The sequence below is a fragment of the Daphnia pulicaria genome, chromosome 9 (assembly GCF_021234035.1).
Source record: "Daphnia pulicaria isolate SC F1-1A chromosome 9, SC_F0-13Bv2, whole genome shotgun sequence".
Classification (NCBI taxonomy): Eukaryota; Metazoa; Arthropoda; class Branchiopoda; order Diplostraca; family Daphniidae; genus Daphnia; species Daphnia pulicaria.
In genome coordinates this window covers 3,993,877-4,011,423 of record NC_060921.1, presented here as the reverse complement: position 1 = coordinate 4,011,423, position 17,547 = coordinate 3,993,877, and the positions used below count along the sequence as shown (strand labels likewise).

The 17,547-nt window shown below is 38.7% G+C and overlaps 6 protein-coding genes and 1 long non-coding RNA gene across 12 annotated transcripts in view; 5 read left to right on the top strand and 2 right to left on the bottom strand.

Annotated features, from left to right (window-relative positions):
- Nucleotides 1-17,547, top strand: part of LOC124313083 (dipeptidase 1-like) — a 1,013,891-nt gene that overhangs the window by 329,841 nt on the left and 666,503 nt on the right. The window lies entirely within an intron of this gene.
- On the top strand, nt 951-2,032 carry LOC124313479 (UPF0389 protein GA21628-like). Of its 2 annotated transcripts, none has more exons than XM_046778427.1 (4): nt 951-1,079; nt 1,143-1,257; nt 1,329-1,422; nt 1,494-2,032. In XM_046778427.1, exons 2-4 carry the CDS (start codon nt 1,155-1,157, stop codon nt 1,690-1,692), a joined length of 396 nt encoding a protein of 131 aa, XP_046634383.1. In that variant the 5' UTR covers nt 951-1,079; nt 1,143-1,154; the 3' UTR covers nt 1,693-2,032. The 2 variants fall into 2 exon arrangements, with proteins under 2 accessions (XP_046634383.1, XP_046634384.1); XM_046778428.1 differs by having other exon boundaries at nt 962-1,076; nt 1,145-1,257.
- On the bottom strand, nt 3,726-6,660 carry LOC124313608. 2 transcript variants are annotated; one of them, XR_006910874.1, is made up of 7 exons: nt 6,537-6,660; nt 6,175-6,410; nt 5,906-6,059; nt 5,732-5,817; nt 5,161-5,596; nt 4,377-5,096; nt 3,726-4,297 (listed from the first exon to the last, which is right to left on the bottom strand). It is a non-coding gene; the product is annotated as an uncharacterized LOC124313608 (long non-coding RNA). The 2 variants fall into 2 exon arrangements; XR_006910875.1 differs by having other exon boundaries at nt 4,022-5,096; nt 5,161-5,643; nt 5,732-5,841.
- LOC124313372 lies at nt 6,661-7,778 on the top strand. Its single transcript, XM_046778276.1, has 4 exons — nt 6,661-6,827; nt 6,934-7,034; nt 7,103-7,196; nt 7,276-7,778. Exons 1-4 carry the CDS (start codon nt 6,676-6,678, stop codon nt 7,484-7,486), a joined length of 558 nt encoding a protein of 185 aa, XP_046634232.1. The 5' UTR covers nt 6,661-6,675; the 3' UTR covers nt 7,487-7,778.
- LOC124313457 (protein MIX23-like) lies at nt 7,622-9,061 on the bottom strand. 2 transcript variants are annotated; one of them, XM_046778400.1, is made up of 4 exons: nt 8,955-9,061; nt 8,549-8,674; nt 8,169-8,452; nt 7,622-8,086 (listed from the first exon to the last, which is right to left on the bottom strand). In XM_046778400.1, exons 1-3 carry the CDS (start codon nt 9,003-9,005, stop codon nt 8,192-8,194), a joined length of 438 nt encoding a protein of 145 aa, XP_046634356.1. In that variant the 5' UTR covers nt 9,006-9,061; the 3' UTR covers nt 7,622-8,086; nt 8,169-8,191. The 2 variants fall into 2 exon arrangements, with proteins under 2 accessions (XP_046634356.1, XP_046634355.1); XM_046778399.1 differs by lacking the exon at nt 7,622-8,086 and having other exon boundaries at nt 8,118-8,452.
- Nucleotides 9,105-13,390, top strand: LOC124312900. 3 transcript variants are annotated; one of them, XM_046777454.1, is made up of 14 exons: nt 9,105-9,712; nt 9,772-9,986; nt 10,080-10,266; nt 10,336-10,506; nt 10,563-10,679; nt 10,739-11,106; nt 11,165-11,319; nt 11,569-11,591; nt 11,652-11,841; nt 11,907-12,077; nt 12,146-12,226; nt 12,330-12,428; nt 12,608-12,940; nt 13,051-13,390. In XM_046777454.1, the coding sequence occupies exons 1-13, from the start codon at nt 9,530-9,532 to the stop codon at nt 12,901-12,903; spliced, it is 2,256 nt and encodes a 751-aa protein (XP_046633410.1). In that variant the 5' UTR covers nt 9,105-9,529; the 3' UTR covers nt 12,904-12,940; nt 13,051-13,390. The 3 variants fall into 3 exon arrangements, with proteins under 3 accessions (XP_046633410.1, XP_046633411.1, XP_046633409.1); XM_046777455.1 differs by having other exon boundaries at nt 12,336-12,428; nt 12,608-13,390; XM_046777453.1 differs by having other exon boundaries at nt 12,608-13,390.
- On the top strand, nt 13,954-17,343 carry LOC124312945 (pseudouridylate synthase 7 homolog). Its single transcript, XM_046777549.1, has 9 exons — nt 13,954-14,007; nt 14,100-14,363; nt 14,430-14,629; nt 14,693-14,891; nt 14,955-15,128; nt 15,200-15,442; nt 15,500-15,900; nt 16,087-16,262; nt 16,480-17,343. Exons 3-9 carry the CDS (start codon nt 14,562-14,564, stop codon nt 17,172-17,174), a joined length of 1,956 nt encoding a protein of 651 aa, XP_046633505.1. The 5' UTR covers nt 13,954-14,007; nt 14,100-14,363; nt 14,430-14,561; the 3' UTR covers nt 17,175-17,343.

Below are 17,547 nucleotides of genomic sequence, written 5' to 3'. Positions count from 1 at the left end.
TACTTTCAATTGCCAGTAACAAGAACAAACCGAATATAATATAACAATGCGCAGCTTTCACCTTTTATAATCAGAGTTATTATTAATTTTTTACATCACCGCTTGTCGACAAATTTCTTGTCGCTACCGGCTGTGTGTGGTCTGTTTAATTAAATTGTTCATCATTCTCATTTAATGCCAACCTTCACGCCCTTGTTCTCTGCACGGGAGTGTATTGATTTCATTCACGCTAAAAGCGCACATATCGGTCTGACGTTTTGGCTGATTAATGTGTTGCGCATTGAGATGTTTGATATTCAGCTCAGTCTCTAGGTCACCGCCGCTGATTTTTGTACACGCTAGAAACTCGCGGTCCAAGGTATGCGCGTAATAGCAAATGACCTCAAGGCATTAATCTGCAACTGATCCGCTATCCCCTCACTTGGCAACCAAATTATCCGCCAACATTTTCCATCCAAAGCTTATATTCCCAAGGATCAGATAATATTTTTTAAGGGTCACTGGGTTTATAGACATATTTTGTGCGTTTCCACAAGAATATAAAAAGACGTCATCACATGGTAAGGTTGTCATCTGGCTGACAGATTTGATCATAAAAATGTTAGACGACCGTCAGAAATTGTTTTTGCGATTTGGCTGAAATTTGTTTGTTTTTTGTTTGGGTTTGCAACCCACAAACGGATGCGCAGTTAACCAGTCTACGTGTCCAAGTTGTCGTCTATATTGCCCGGTTAGTAATGGCCAAAAAGAATACAAGTGTGCCAAAAAAAGCTATCGAGCAAAACAATCCCGCCATGTTGCTATTTCCCCCGGAATTATTTGCGCATTATTTGTCGTCGTAGGAAACACACAGCACAGAGACAGACAGACAAAGTCAAACTGTTGTTGTTGTCCCCACCTCTCACCAGCATAGCCATATTCAACTTTGGCGAGGTTTTCCAATGCAACACGACCCTCTGACCAGTCAACCGCGGTATAAAAAGCCGGAGCGCTTGGCTTTTTCAAATCAAACAATTCCTCACCAGCGCAACTAACAGTTTATACGTGCCATCTCCCATCTAGATTCTCAGCAGAATATACGTAATACATTTAAGTTGATTGGGTTTTAAATTTTGATTTTTCCTGGTTTTTTAAAAAAATTCAGAATAATAATAATGGCGTCCAATAAAATGATGAAAAGTATTGTTGCCAAGCGTCTGATGTCGTCAGCATCTGGCAGCGAATCTTCCAGATACATTTCACCGGTCTCAGCTCTAAGTAAGTGATTTTTAATTAAGTCATTTAAAATTACAGGAGAAATAGAATTGAATTGATGTCAAATCATATAGGTCAAATCAGTCACAAAGTCAGTCCGTTCGAGCAGCGATTGCTGGTGTGGAGCGGGCAATTCAAAAAGATCACAGATGTTCCATCTCTCGTCTCGTAAGTGTACTACTATCATTGAATTATTATCACGTTTTCACGCCGTTAATTTCTCGTGAAATTTAAATTAGACGCGACACGATGGAAAGGGCCCGCAATCACTACCGGATTCGTGTCAATCTAATCATCGCCGGAATCGCCGTGGTGGGCTCGTTCGCCATGGTCATCAGCGGCAAGAATGCCGCCCATCGCGGTGAAAACATCAACGACTACAACGCCGAATGGCACCGACGATACAACGAGGCTCATAAGTTCGACCCCACCCATTAAATTGATATTATTATTAACGCGGTTAATAACGCGGAAAAATTTTTTATAAACAAGCGGAAATTGTAAAAAAGAGGACGTTGACAATGAATTGACTGTTAGATGTCGTGACTGGTGATAGTGTATCGCTATATAGCCCCCCCCCCCCATTCCAGCCTAGAATTTTAGCCGCTCAAATTTGTTCTTCATTTGCTTCTGCCAATTATTTTTTAAATAGTGATTAATCAACGATCTGTGTTGTGGTATTATTTCGTAGACTAGAGAGTCCTCTCATTTGACTCTTTAAATTTTTTGTTCCAAGGAAAGATTTCGTATTATCTGAAATAAACAGTTGAAAGTTCAAGTTCACGCATGAGTTGCTACTTTATTTTGTATACAGCCTACGTGGTTTGAAGCACAACACTTTGACGCACTCTAGAAAATTACAAAATCATTATCAAGATGACAACTATTTCAGCCGATAACATCTTATCGAGTAAATGTTTAATGTTTTCATCCGTTGTCGATGATGTAATAACAGTTGGCGGATTTGGCAACGCGCATTTACATATCCCGTCGTCCGTTTGGAATTTCAGCCGCCAGCACTATACAGCTCACATGAGCCAAACAGACGTTTGATTATGTACATTTTATACCCAACGAACGTAAACAAGTTTTTATTTTTTTTTTTTTTATTTCTCCCGCGTCTCTCTATACCCCCCACATATAAAAACGAGATTGACATGATTATATTGGGAGTGGTTCCCAAACCGCTCCCTTTACGTCTAGTCGAGAGTTGGCCTAGCAACTAATACCGTAGAAAATTAAACAGAAAAGAATTTGTCTCTTTCTTGGGTGTGTTATATTAGACCAGATATACACCGGTCATTTGTCCGTGAAAAAAGCCACAAACATACTTCTTCGTTCGTTCGTTGCTAACCGAACGTTCAGGTTGATAAATAAGAAACCAAACCAAAATTAATGAGATGCGCATCTACGGCGAATAAAGTCAACGGCTCCTTAAAAAATCAAAACTTTTTAGCAAAAGAAAAATATAAGACCAATAAGAAAACTCGTTTGGCCACCGCCTATTCGTCTATCATTCGCATATCCTGTTTGGATAATGTGTTGTTCACGCACACCTGAATTCGCCCTCCAGGCAAATGTACAGATACTGGAGGATTTGTACAGTGAGTGCACATATAAGAAAGTCACCGACACTCTAGACGTGCAGGGCTGGGCAGTGCTGGGCCAACCACGTACACCACCATCACCCCACACACCGTCAACAACAACAACAACTAAATGTTGCTGAGACTGCTGCGCAGTTGCGTTGTATGTATTATGTGGTAACCGACTATATTTTGTATCCCCCCCCAGACCGCCTTAGGCGATTTTTTTAGGACGCCATCATCAACAAGAAATGTGTTTATAGCAGAAGCAGTAGACGTAAAATCCCGCAGGTCCGGGAGTCTATTGTATCTATACTACTACGACGCACGTGAATAAAAAACGTGACTTTCACTGCTGTGGTTAAATAACTTTCGTTTAGTCGTATACTGTGTGATGTAATCGGGCAGATGTAGTCGTTTCTCTGTTATTCACTTTGGTTTTATAAAAAATATACTATTCTATTCACGACAAATTGTAGGGGAGGGGATGTTGGTGCGGTGGTCATTTATGGCAGTGTCGAAGGTTTTAGTTTTTGAACCAGTCACGCGACTGCGCCATAATGGACCGCACGAGAGCCGGTCCTTTATTTCTTATTGGTGAACATTTCGGGTCAACTACGTTTATTTAATTCAATTATTCCGCATTATTTTGGGGTTGTACATTGTTACATCAATTTTGGTTATTGGCGTTCAAGGGGGGGGGGGGAATCCCGACCGAAACCTTTTTGAATAATTAATTTGTACATAGAAAATGACAAAACCCAATAATAAAACTGAAAAAAACTGAACAAAACAAAGTGCCTTGTTATTATTTTTATTATTTATTTAGTGCGTCGTTCATCTGCGTCGAGGGAAAGTCAAATTTGATTTGGGGTTGAAATGAAGAATCCCGACGGAAACGTTATTTATTTTGAATAACAAATTTGGTAGGAGATACACACAAACTCGAGAGTCACCTTATAAAGCTGAGCTGTCTCCAAAATAAGTTTGACACGCACGTCTGAGCGCAGCTGCGTACGGGAAAACCTGAAACCGCGCGTCGTCCCCAGGTGAAACTGGGAACGAAACCCCAAACGAAAACAACAACAACAACTGGCAAACAGAACACAGCCCCTCCTTTTTTTGTTCCATTTGATATTCATATGCGTCATCGTAGAATAAAACATTGAAATAACCTCAAATCTAATGGCAATATATTTTTATTACGTTACAGAAATCCTTAAATGATGGGGACTCTACACGCATGCATATTATCGCGTGATTGGTGCTGGGGGGTTCAAAGTTGTGTTTACAAACAACACGTACACTCGGATACACACACTGTGAGAACCGTGGAAACAAATGGAATATCCTGTGCCGCCCGTTACATGTGATACACCCGGCAGATTATTTATTTAAAAAAAGATTACAAGAGTAAATAAATATCACAGCCGCTTTAAGGGAGACCATTTTCTTATCTTTTGATTCACATTTTTTAAAAAAAAGGAAGAAAAGGAAAATCAGAGTTATTTGTTTGTTTGTATAGGAGCGATCTACCTTGCCAACTGTGTAGAGTTGTTGGTATTCTGATATAGTAGCCTGTCCGGCTATAGCTGCTACTGCTGTTACTAGGAGAAACATGTCAAGATGAGGAACGCGTGTCAAAGGACAGGTTGAAAGACCTCGAGGTCTCTGCCAGTTTGTTTTCCTATAGCTCCTTCAAAAAGTTTCCCTTGGCAAAAGAAATGGTAGGGGGGAGAGACAAATATAATGAGTTCGTGATTTAGGCCGACTGCAGCAGTTCAAGCAACCCTCTACATTCTATTTTCTCCTTTGCTGGAGCTCGGCTTCTTCTTCTCAGTGCACAACGGAAAAAAAAGAAGTAGGTCGTGGTTGGAAAATGACTTTTACACATTTCAAAAATACCCTCAGCTGGAGGCCTATAGAATTTCCCCCTATAGACATCCCCAACCCACCAACAGATGTTGACTCTTATCGGCGGTTGTACAAGAGTGACAATGTTTCGGCTTCACGAAAGAGCATGAGCTTTTTTCTCTGCCCAATGTGTAGAAAAGTGGAGCAAAGAGGGAACGAACTGATGAATGCCGGTGGGAAGAGAGAAATTGAAAACATCAGTCAGTCTGGGTGCAGTGAGTTGTTGTTTCGGTCTTCGATAAGGCCAGCAGCAACCGCGACGCACTGTACGGCGTGTATCTTTCTCTCTGTTGCTGGGCGAACGTTTCAAACAGCACGTAGGCCATCTGAAAAACTGGTTTCCTATTGGAGCCATTATAAATGTACTGCTGGGCACGGTGAATTTGTATACAAACAAAACACTCACGCTGCCGACGACTCCCTTCTTCTTCTTCTTCTGGTCGAGGCCACGTACCGTTTGTCCTTCATCGGCTATTTTGTTTTTGTTCTCAGATTATTCACATCGAATTCTTCTTCTTTTATAAACAAATTTAAGAATCAACGTGCCTTAAATGGTGATAACAATTTCGGTTGCCATGTGCATTTTGATAATTCTAGTCGGTGGTTTCTGCGCGCTGTTGCTCTCCCGGGAGGTTCGTTGAGTTCGTCGTGCCGGCAAAATATACTGCGCAGTTCTTCCATCACATGCACGCAACACGTGTGTAACGAAAGAGCCCTCGGCGGCTTTCAGCGATTCGGCGAACGGTTGGATGTAAACAGAAACAGGTTTTCGCGTGGTTTTCAAAACAACAACAACAATAACAATTTTGGTTTCTCGAATGTTACTCGATCCGGTTGTGGAACTTAATGATAAGATGAACGAAGGGCAAAGAAAAATGGATTTCCCCAACTTATTTTAGAATTGATTTTTTCGGATATGCAAATGAAGTACACTTTGGGAATAATTAATTAGCTCTCGAGACTATTAATTCTAATACCTGAAATTATCTGGTAGGAGATTCCAGCGGTAACTCGTTTCTATTTTTCACTTGACGGGACGACATGACGGACAAAGGTAGGCCGTCTCTAGTACATCCAGACAATGAGCCTATAATATAAAACGTAGTTTATGTAGGTCAGACGGAAAGGTTATCGATCTCTCTCTCACTCACACACAATGCGGGTGGTTGTGTAGGTTAGTGCGCAGCACCTAGGCCTACTTTTTAATTCGATTCCACCCCTCCGTGTTTTATTTGAAGGGTCCAACGGTTGGTTATACCCTGCTGATACCCACGTGCCCATCCGCGCTGTACTCATGAATTATTTCTATATGAGGAAAGAAAGTTACTTAAAGGACAAAGTTAAATATTTCTTTAAATTCAAAGGGCCTTCACACAGTTTTGATATTCTATTTATATATATAAAAATGTTTTTAGTTTACAATTGTGGGCCTTGAAATAAAATTTCCAAGTGCCGTCCACTTCCGAGGTTGAGAGTTTCGTCCTCGATCTGTCGTTGACAAACAAATCGAACGCTTATCTCAGGCAACCTATATTTCTGATGACACAACGGTCGTCCGTCTATCCGTTTGTTTTGCTAGCTATCTTCCGACAAGGTTCCGCACGCATCTATTAGATATGTGGCCGGACACGTAGACACTCGTCGAGTATAGTATTGCTATTACGTAGGAGAGAAGAAAAATAAGAGTTAGATAATGTCAATGTGTTTTCATGGCAAAGCACATGGCAGAGAATGGCGTACGTGACCAATCTACCACCTCTCTCCCTTCGTTCGTCTATTTACCATTGAAGTTTTTTAGTCGAGTCCCTTATTGTTGTTGTGGAACGCCTCCCATGTTTGGGACTTTCTGTTTTGCTTCCTTCTTCGCCTATCCATGTGGCGGCCCCCTCCCCATCCACCCGTTTCCACCTCCATTCTCAACATGGGACCGACTCGGCGTATAAAAAGACGGCCCCTTCGCTCATTCGAATCAAACTGTCTCTCAGCTCCAACCAGCTCAAACGCAAAGCAATTCTATTGCATCTTCAAACTCTCTTTTTTGAAAGTTATTTCCCAACGTTTTTTCAAAAAAAGGTATTGTTTGAACTTTCTCCTCTTCCGACGACAAACTGAATAGATCAAATAGTACAATTGTAAATCAAAAGTGAAATAATATTTAAAAAAAATTTAAAACGTTCAGTTCCATCATCAAAATGGCATCTCAACTCACCAAGACAAGCATTGTTGCTAAGCGCCTCATGTCCGACTCTGCCCGATACATTTCGCCCGTCTCCCAACTTGGTAAGTTCTTTTAATTCACGATTTAAATGTTGAGCCGGTGCTTATACATTTGTGTGTGAATTATTAAGGTCAAATTGCCCACAAAGTCAGCCCCTTTGAGCAGCGATTGCTCGTCTGGAGTGGCCAGTTCAAGAAGACCTCCGAAGTTCCTTCTCTCGTCTCGTAAGTTCTATAAACCTATAATTAATATTGGATAGGTTAATTAATCAATTGATTTGAATTCATTATTGGCACCTAACAGGAACGCAATGATTGAGAACGCTCGCAGCCACTTCCGGATCAAGGTGAATTTGATCGTTGCCGGAGCTGCCATCTTCGGCTCTTTCCTGATGGTCATCAGCGGCAAGAACGCCGCCCATCGCGGAGAAAACATCAACGAATACAACGCCGAATGGCACCGACGATACAACGAGGCTCACAAATACGATCCTATTCAAAACGATCATCATTAAACGATCTTCAGTGATTAATATAAATAATGTCCATAGCAAAAAAAAACAAAAAAAAAACAACAAAAAAGTCAAAAATCTAAAAAAAAATAATTAAATAATGGTGTAATGTATACGGACCAATTGTTTTGTCTTTGATAGTTTGTTCTTAACACTTGGCCTGGAAATTCAACGTTGTATGATGATGTGATCGGTATGTAGTATTGAGTCCTCTCATTAATTGGCCCTCTACTTTTGAATTTGCATTCTGTCCGTATTGTGTTGTATTCTAAATACAGTTAAAGTTGAGAAGAAATCATTAATTATGTTGAAATATTTTTTGAAAAACACGTTGTGACGCGCATTCTGGTCAATTGCTGAATCGACAGCTTTTTTAAAACTTGAAACTTTATAGCTTCTTACGTACGAGCTTTTGTTATTGAAATGCGAACTCTCGCGATATGAAGAAATTGTCAACAGCTCAACCAGCAGACGAGAACCATTTGCAATTCTACAAACAGGATATTTTGGAGGGAAAATGAGGTCAATAATACTCGACTGAGTTTCCAAAAAGATTTCAAACCTGAGCCCAGAATTGAAAGTTCCTCAAAAAACCCAATATAACTGAAAATCAATAGACACGATAAGAAGTTATTAAATTATGATCGCATTGTTTTACGAAAAAAAATTTTATTTTTGGACTAACTGATTTTATAATGTCTTCTTAAACTATGATGAGGCATCGGGAAGCTTATAATAATTGCGGCAATGTTCGTGAAAGACCTTCATTGTTCTTTCTTTGATGACTTCCTCCACTCCGAGTTCGGTTTGTAGAAGGCGAAGGGAAGTCTGTTCCCTCCTTAAGTGTTTGAGCAATTGAATATTGTCGGGACGCGAGTCTTTTTCCTGTTTAAGCGAACGAACCTCGCTGGCCAACACGTCAATGCACTGCTTGATTTTTTGCTCCCTACTGGTATAATTACTCTGTAACTGAAAGGCAGAATCAAATTTAAGTAAGCGTTCATTATGTCACAAATAATGAAATCAAATAAAAAGTTGCCTGTGATGCACAACATAATGTTATACCTCATCGTGTAAATGCTTGCAAGTAGCTGATGCATTGAACTGCCCTTTAAAAGAGTCTGTTGGCATTGATGTATTGAAGGTGTAAATGATCTTATCGTCCAACGTCCTCATCCTTCTGAGGGTTTCCTGTGTAATACAATCTTATTAGTAGGAGAAACAAAAAAAACTTTTTTTAAACATAGAAACTTAAGCATTGGCAATAAATTTCTTGTAAAATAATTGGATTTGACCACTTTTGATATTTGTAACACAAACAAAGTGATGACATAACAGTTTTAAGTTGACATTAGTGTTGGCTGGCTTTTTGTTATGATTTTAATACTGAAAAACAAAAATTTGAATTAAGCCATACAAACCGCTTAGTTAAAAAAAATAGACGAAAAAACTAATGTTATTAAAATCATACTTGAAATTGTAAGATATCATAACAAATTGATTTATCCCCGGCTTCTGCCATTGCTATCGAGATGCTGTTAATGATATTCTAAAATGCCGTCTGCTATGAAAACACGTGTTCGTCATCGAAATTCGAAAAACCAAACTGGCAACGCCGATGCTGACTTGCTGAGCTGAGCTGAGTAACTTTTTGAAAACGACGATTTCATGTCGTGAAAATGTTATAAGCTCGTCTCCTTTTATGATAAAAATTATCTAAGTAGTTTACTTTTCTAGACTCTCCTATCAAATTTAGGATTCATCGTTTCATTGTTTTAGTTGTTAGAAATTCTTTAGGCGTTCTGGCTAGCGTTAGCGTATAGTGAAATCAGAAAGCATGGTCAATCAATGTCGGCAGCACTAATATTTCTCGTTTTCTCTGTTTGTTAAGTAACTATATGAAATTCTAGGATAGTTCAATTGAAAAAGGATTGAAGTCTTTCGAATTATCAAGAGAATTCGAAAAGTGAAGTAGTCAAAGCCAGCAAAGTTATTCTATAACTTCATAGCGATGAAAACCATCTAGAATCATATTACTTAAAAGCCATGGCAAAACGAAACAAACATAAAAAGGCTTTAGCTGCTTCTAAAAAGAAAGAAAACCATCAGACAATCCATCATGAAAATGTACTAGGCCCAGTGACGGAAGCTCAAGTTGGTATACAAGAATACGCCAAAAAAGGAAAACCATTTTCAGCTCATTTGAAGCAATGTTATTCAGATTTCCAGGTAGGCAGCTGCTATTTTTGTACTAAAATATTGTTATCTTTCAATATTCAATATACTAGGTTCATGAAATTAGCATGGATGGGAAAATTGTCCATTTAACAGATCTCGGTCAGCTGAACCCTGAACAGAAAAAAGAAAGACTTTCAGTGAGAAGAAAGTCCAAAGATAATGCAGTACCACATGTATCTTCATACACTGAATTTGTATTGTACATGGAAAATCAAGAAACAGTTGATGCAAATTTTGTACTTGCCAAAATCGCCAAGAAAAATAAGTATGATAACGATAACGATATGGCGATTTCCGTGCTTATTCTCCTTGTTGTTTTCTTACGCGTTATTACGTGATGTTTTTCTGTTTAAATTAGGATACATTCACCGGAATTCATGACTGCCTTTTCAACACATGAAAAAGGAACAATCACTAGTCAGCTCGTAACTGCTAATAAGAATTTAGATCCAACGAAAATGAAATGCGATTTGAAATCAGAGTCCAAGTTAGCTTTCGGAAATTTTACCTTTACCGACAAACCAGTCCAACAAGGAAGTCTGAAGGTAACAAATGTTTTTCTTCACACATATATACAATAACTTTAATTTTTGGAACACTCTTTCGATGTCAAGGGTAATCGTTTCGTCATTGCATTGAGGAATGTTAACGGTGATAAGATTCAAATTGATTCTAATCTCAAGTCACTGAAAGAATACGGTTTTATAAATTATTATGGAACTGAATGTTTTGGAACAAGGACTCACTTAATTGGAAAACAACTATTATTAAACCAGTGGAAAGAAGTAAGAGATAAATACCTTTTACTACCAACTCGTTCTCATTTCGCTGTTTCTTGCAGGCTATCGATTTGATTGCAGAGGTATTCAAGGGGCATGAACACTTGCACTCAATGGAAACCCAGCTCTTATCTTACATGAAGAATCATGGTGGAGATCTCGTTGGCGCTTTGAATACCGTACGTCTATCTACATGTTAAACGTTTTATATATTTAATATTTTTTGTGTTCTAATCAGATCCCCTTTGAAATGCGGCTTTCTTATATTCACGCCTATCAAAGTTTCATCTGGAACAGTATCGTTTCTAAGCGTATTGCAGAATTTGGTGTAAAGCCGATTCTAGGCGATTTAGTTCATGCTCGAAGCGTTGACGAACTGCAAGAAATGGGCAATGATGACAGCAATTCCAGTAACCAATCGGAATGCAGTAATCAAACAATCGTGTCCATCGACAAAAACAACATCCTGAACTACACAATAGCCGATGTTGTGTTACCGCTTCCGGGTTACGATGTAACTTATCCTGACAACGAGGTTGCCGATTGGTATAAAGATCTTCTACTAGCGGATGGGCTGTCGGAGGTGGATTTCGAAAGAAGCGCCAAGTATTGAATTACGAGTACTTGCCCAAATCTTTTTATAAGAACTATCTTCTTGTTTCAGGAATCATAGCCTTTCTGGAGCGTACCGTAACCTGATTTTGAAGCCTTCTGATTTCAACTGGAGATTTTTATGGTACAGTAATCCAACGGAGAGGCTTATATTATCTGATTTGGATCGACTGGAAAAGACTCAGTTCCTACACACGGCAGTGACAGGTACTATCACTCTAGCCCAATGGGTCGCTATTTTTGTTTCTGGTTAAATATAGCGCGTGATGAAGGAATATTTCATCGAATTCCGAGTGTCATATAGGATAAGAGTTTAAGAATGTGATGAAAGCCACAGATATAGATAGACGTTAATTAACTTTTCTTAATATTGTCCTTATGGTTGCTGTTGTTTTATTTGTGGTGACCATTATCTTGTTGCTTACTGCACATTGCTGAATCAAAATAATCCCGCAGAGGAGCAAACGGACCAGGAAAAGGTAATAGATCAACACCTTCAAATTTGTGTAAGTCTTATTACATTTCACGTGATTTTGTAGAGGATTACTAGGAGTGGTCAACTAAAACAAAAGAATTCCCCAATGCCAAAAACCTTGAAGTCACCAGAGCCAGTTAAGAAGGAACCCGTTCTTTCTCCTTCAAGTGATTCGGAAGACGATAGACGCGACGCCAAACCAATGTCGTACGACGAAAAAAAACAATTGAGTTCTAACATCCGAATGATTCCAGGTCTGGATATTTTTCCTTTGTCCGTCTTTTTCGGGGGATTTATCACCAAACATTTTGATTGATAGGTAAAAAGCTTGGCCGAGTAGTCCATATTTTCCGTTCACTTGAGCCAGAGTTAGCTGGTTGGGATCCTGATGAAGTTGTACTAGATTTGGAAGCTCTTCAACCGCTGACTCTCCGATCACTTGAAACATACGTGGAATCTTGTCTAAGCCCGAAGCCTCTTAAAACATACGGTGCGTTATATCGTTTATATTATTATTTTATGGGAATGTGTAATCGTAATTTTTCTGGGCTTTTACAGGAAAAAAGCAATCGGATATAAAGATGGAAGAGACATTGGATCTAAAGGAAAATTTTACACCCAAGAAGGTTCATCGCAAAGGTAAAACATTTCATCCTACCAACAGTACTTACAAATGAATGCATTTAATTTCGTAAGGTGTTGCAATTGTAAATCGTATAATTGTAAATTGTGTGTTAACGTGTTGCAGAAAATGTCAAAGACGCTGAATGCCTTGTTAGTCAAGTTGGTTCCGGCATTGGATTGAGATCTAATGCTTCAGCTCTCACGGATTTGGAAACGGGTAAGCTTCTTATTTTCTCCATCTTAATTAATCATTCTTAATAAAGCTCTGGCAAATATTCGCAGTCTTCCATATTCCGCGAAGTATAATTCAGTATGTTTTTTCTTTCCACACTGAAGTACACTTTCCCTGTGCGATACTACTACATTTTTACTAGGACTAACCAGTTTTCTATTCAGGTGATGATATTAATTATCTCGGTCTTATTCTCGAATTCAACCTACCGCCGTCATCTTACGCCTCCATGGTCGTTAGAGAAATCATGAAGGTAGACAACAGTGCAGTGTTGGGGAAACAAAACGATCCCATCCAACATTCTTCACAAGCAAGTTTGAAGTCCTCAGACTCCGAGGGATCCCGGAAGAAAAAGCCTAGAATTCACGAAACTGTCGACGCCAGCGAGATCACATCATCAAGCGAAGCATCGATGACAACCCGGGGTAAGCGATTGATGAAGCTGTGCGATTTAAGTTGAACACAACAACTTAATGATTATGTTCAGCAAAGATCAAGTAAGCAATTTAAATGCCTGAAGTTAACCAAGAATAGAAATAGCCAATCATTTCGCGTGAAATTTTACAAAAAACGGTGAAGTTTCCACATTCCTCGTTTTTTTTTTTAGAAATTGATGTGCAAACTGTTAAATGCTGACTCGTTGCGCATCTCATTGTTGTTGAAGTCCTTTCCCGTCTTATTTTACCTATGGTCATTTTGCGGACCGATGATGATTGTTTGAGTCCGCATTTATGCCAACCATTTTCTTTGTGTGTTAAAGTATTTTCGCATGTGCTCGGTTGAGAATCCAGCACGGTTATCCAGAGATATCATTTGCTATGTTCGATTAGACAGTTTACTCCAGTTCACTTCAAGTTGCCTTTTAAAGTCAAATGCGTTGTTCAATTATCGTATCAATGCCTCGTGTTGACGAAGATTTCTTTCAAATAAAGAAGATTAACTGAGAACGTTAACCAACTAAGAAATTAATTTTCGAATTCCGATTTTTTCTTTGTTTTGTTTTGCGACTCGAGTAAGAAATCATTTTTGTAACTCCAGACTCCAGTGTATACTAATAGAATAGCGCATTCATAGTGGCTCATCGATTCCGTAATGCGATTATCCAGCCAGATGGCTTTTCACCTAGGTACACCTTCCTTTTTAACATACGCTTTTTGTTCATTGCGAAAGCAAAAGCGATGCTTAAGGGGTGGGATGGACACAGAAAAGGTCGAAGTAATCCCAATTCTTTCTTTTGGGTCGTCCCTGCGGTCCGTTCTCATGGCTCGACTAAAAAACATTTTTCAAGGGCGAATCCAGACCCATTAGACCACTACATACATGGTGCTACATAGAACAAATGCATTTGGATTCCGCAGTAGCGCACAAAAAATAATAATAATAATAATTTGGCAGCGGCGTAGAATTCTTTCTGCTAAACTTCAAGTTATTTATTTCGCACATTTGTTGCGTTGATCCGATGTAATGTTCTGACGGTGGCAAATTACAGCCTATCAAAATCCTCGGCTTGCTTCACTTGTGAGTTTGTTCTAACTAGCACCAACTCCCAATCGACGATAACAAAGTAAAATTTGCAATTATATTCTTTTTTTAATTTCAAGCTTGTTTTGAAGCTGATTTTTTTTTTCTGTTTTGAAACGCCCCACCGGTAAAAAGGTAAACAGTGAAGGTCCAAGGTCCAAGGAGCAAAGGAAAAAATTTGATAGAACTTGAATAGAAAAGAAACAAATTCACAACATGTTCTATCGAAGGAAGAACAAAAATAAAAATAAAGATTTAAAGAAAAAAGAAGAATCTCAGAAAAGTATTAATCGCCGCATAAATGATAACAAATCTTCTTTAAAGAGTGCCGTAACCGAATACGTTTCCCATAACTATGCTTTTTCGGCTATTGTGAAACAAAGCTACTTTGATTTTCAGGTAAAGGGAAAGAAATACAGTAAATTAATTTTCTTTTTCACATTTAATGTTTTGTTTAATAAACAGGTACATGAAATCAGCATTGATGGAAAAGTTGTTCATTTAACATAACCATTAACTCAAGAATATGAAGAAAAACGACGATATTTAGACCTCGTTGGAAAACGGTTGAATCCTTATAAGTTAACTGAGTTTGTCATGTGTAAAGAAAACATGACCATGATGGAAGCGCTACTCATACTCAAAATTAGTGATGGAACACCCAAGTATTATTCATCCAATTAAAATTTTTCTTTTTCGTTAACAGAATATTTCTTTCCGAATTAAAGGTTGAAAATGGAAAGAATTATGACTTCGGAGACTATAGATAGATGTCAAGATAGAAGATCAATTACCAGTCAACTGGTAACGATTAGAAATGAAAATTTTAATGTGGAAAGGCTTTGTCGTGAATTGAAATGCCAATCAAATATTGCTGTTGGAAATTTCCGTTTAGTCCATAAGCGGGTTAAGCAGGGCCATTTGAAGGTGAGAGACTCTTTAAATGAAAAACAAAACATTTTACAAGTGCAAATTACTTGATGTGTACAGGGTAATCGTTTCATCATGGCACTTAGGAATGTTATCGGCTACAAGCACCATATAGTGGCTAAATTAGAGTCGCTGAAAAATGTGGGGTTCATAAATTATAATGGAAACAATTGCTATGTTAACGCACCAATGCAGTTAATCGGGAAAAATGTGTTGTTGCAGGAATGGCAGACAGTGAGATACTATAGTGTATTGTAAAGGTTTGATTCGTATTAACCGTGATTTGCACCCTGTTCTTTCTTTAGGTTTTTCATTTATTATCAGAGCTCCCTGTTTCAGCCTTGATGTCAGATCTACCCGTCGAATTTAAACAACTTCACAATATTCCGCTGGCTCGCCTCGTTGATTACACATTACCACAGAAAGTCCGCAAGGATATACAAATATTCGATAAGTCGTTACGGCCGATTTGGGTGGAAGATGTGCGTAAATTCGTGTTAAATCTTAAATCACATAATAATCATAATTCAGACATCACTATGGAAACGGCAAGTTTTCCTATTGAATAAAATTGATTCATGTTTAAATTTTTTCATTATCAACAGATTCCTGCTAAAATACGGTTATTTTGCATAATAGCCTATCAAAGGTTTTTGTGGGACGCTGTTGTTTCCAAGCGTATCGCCAAGTTTGGATTGAAGCCAATCGCAGGTGACCTGGTTTACGTTCCAGTCAGTGACGGCGGCGAAGACAACGTCGTTCAAGTGGAAGCCAACAACCTATCGTCTAATTACACAGGAGATGATGACGAGTCCAGCAATAGTCGTCATCAGTGGAAACTAAATTTCGTCAGTAAAAACAACCTTCACAACTACACTATCTACGATATTGTCCTACCGCTTCCTGGTTACAATATCCTTTATCCGGTCAATGAAGTTGCCGGTTGGTATAAAGACCTTTTACTAGCGGATGGGCTGTCGGAGACGGATTTCGAAATAAGCGACAAGTATGATTTTTCTCACTAGTATTCATGTGAGCATTTGATTAAATTAAGGGTTAAAATTAGTGGTTTTTCTTATTTTGGCTTTTACGGTTTGAACAATCAACACGCTTCCGGTTGTTATCGTACACATTCGTCGAAAATCTTGATGGCATCTGATTCATTAATTTATTTCATTCTTTGTTGATGTAGAGATTTTGCTCTGGAAAATTTGGCATATAACTTTTCAGCAACTTATCGGCCTCTGGTTTTGAAGCCGTCTGATGTGAAATGGAGATTTGAGCGTTATAATGATCAATCACGGAGTCTTATACCCTCCGACTTGGATCGTATGAAAAATACTCCGCCACTTTGTCCTGCGATTAAAGGTAATGAACTTGTGTCGTTTTTTTTCCTTATTTCTTACAACACTAATTTTGATAAAACTAATTTTATGCATTTTCATTTGTTCGATTAAAACATTTCATCTCTTTGAATTTAAGTTGCGCTAACTTGCTAAATGGTTTGAGTTTTCCACTTCCTGTTCTCTGTTCCATGAACGAATATTGATCATCAACTTTGATTTATGGTCTGCCAAATTTTCAGGTGGCAGGTACCTTGCGCTCATACTTGAGTTAAGTCTACCAACATCTTCCAATGTCAGTATGGCCCTAAGGGAGATCACAAAGACGGACATGAGTGCCGAATTTCAAACCTCCCTCACCGACCTGTTGGCAGAAATGCCCCAAGAAGGAGCTGCTTGCTGGCACAAGTCATACGTTAAGTACTTGGAGAAGAAAACGGAGCGGGATAAAAAACGAAAGCATTCAGAACCAACTAGCAAGACTCCTATGGAATCCCAGTGGAAAAACAGGAAGCTGAAAAGAGCTATGGAATCTACTTCTAAAGCCGAAGACCCCCATACAACCCCATTGGAGGAAGAGCAGCAAATCAGTAACACAAATGTATCAGTAGCAAATCATGCAGACAAAGAAGTTGAATTGAAACGTAAAACGAGCCAAGCGCTTTGTCAAGACAGCGCATCCTTAGAAGACGCCAAGATGAAGCAAATCGAGCTAGAGCCGAGTTGTAGCAATAAATCTGCACCAATAGCCCTCGACAGACCGACCATATTTGTAGTGGAGAAAATGAAAATTAAAGAAGAGCCAAGCACGAGCCATCAGCGTCAAGAAGAAAGTAACAACCCCTTAAAAGCCTCTGAGAAGCAAAAATATTCGTCGATCTCACGTCTTCTGATTAATAAGCAAGATGACAAGTGGACAATGAGACAAGCCACATGATCCCATTGATCCCCCTACCTTGGATAATTGTGGTTTTCTTTTCAATTTTGTGGACCTATTGTGTTATTGAAGTAAATGTTTTGTGACTTTTATTCACTCACTTTTTGAAAATTTTGCGACAGATGACAAAATGAATTATTACTTCATATAATTTTTCTTTGTACAATTGTTCAGTTTCTAGTCTTCTAGTAAAAAGCAGAACTATGGAAACTTTTTTTTTTCATAGTTATGTGTAAAATCACTAAAATCCAATCCAAAACATCTTGTTTACACGAGTTCCGGGTGCGGAATTTGGATGCTGAAGTCCCCAATTTTTCTGCAGAGGAGAAGGAAGGCGGCGCAAGTCAGGTAATGTGAATTGAAATGAAAAGTG

Coding starts and splice junctions, on each gene's coding strand:
- LOC124313479 (XM_046778427.1), top strand. CDS start 1,155: ATGGCGTCCAATAAAATGATGAAAAGTATTGTTGCCAAGCGTCTGATG. Junction 1,258..1,328: donor TTCACCGGTCTCAGCTCTAA/GTAAGTGATTTT, acceptor CAAATCATATAG/GTCAAATCAGTCACAAAGTC. Junction 1,423..1,493: donor GATGTTCCATCTCTCGTCTC/GTAAGTGTACTA, acceptor AATTTAAATTAG/ACGCGACACGATGGAAAGGG.
- LOC124313372 (XM_046778276.1), top strand. CDS start 6,676: ATGGGACCGACTCGGCGTATAAAAAGACGGCCCCTTCGCTCATTCGAA. Junction 7,035..7,102: donor TTCGCCCGTCTCCCAACTTG/GTAAGTTCTTTT, acceptor TGAATTATTAAG/GTCAAATTGCCCACAAAGTC. Junction 7,197..7,275: donor GAAGTTCCTTCTCTCGTCTC/GTAAGTTCTATA, acceptor GGCACCTAACAG/GAACGCAATGATTGAGAACG.
- LOC124313457 (XM_046778400.1), bottom strand. CDS start 9,005: ATGGCAGAAGCCGGGGATAAATCAATTTGTTATGATATCTTACAATTT. Junction 8,675..8,954: donor ATGATATCTTACAATTTCAA/GTATGATTTTAA, acceptor TGTATTACACAG/GAAACCCTCAGAAGGATGAG. Junction 8,453..8,548: donor GCAAGCATTTACACGATGAG/GTATAACATTAT, acceptor TCTGCCTTTCAG/TTACAGAGTAATTATACCAG.
- LOC124312900 (XM_046777454.1), top strand. CDS start 9,530: ATGGCAAAACGAAACAAACATAAAAAGGCTTTAGCTGCTTCTAAAAAG. Junction 12,078..12,145: donor GAAGCCTCTTAAAACATACG/GTGCGTTATATC, acceptor GGGCTTTTACAG/GAAAAAAGCAATCGGATATA. Junction 12,227..12,329: donor CAAGAAGGTTCATCGCAAAG/GTAAAACATTTC, acceptor TGTGTTAACGTG/TTGCAGAAAATGTCAAAGAC.
- LOC124312945 (XM_046777549.1), top strand. CDS start 14,562: ATGTGTAAAGAAAACATGACCATGATGGAAGCGCTACTCATACTCAAA. Junction 14,892..14,954: donor TTAAGCAGGGCCATTTGAAG/GTGAGAGACTCT, acceptor TGATGTGTACAG/GGTAATCGTTTCATCATGGC. Junction 16,263..16,479: donor ACTTTGTCCTGCGATTAAAG/GTAATGAACTTG, acceptor CCAAATTTTCAG/GTGGCAGGTACCTTGCGCTC.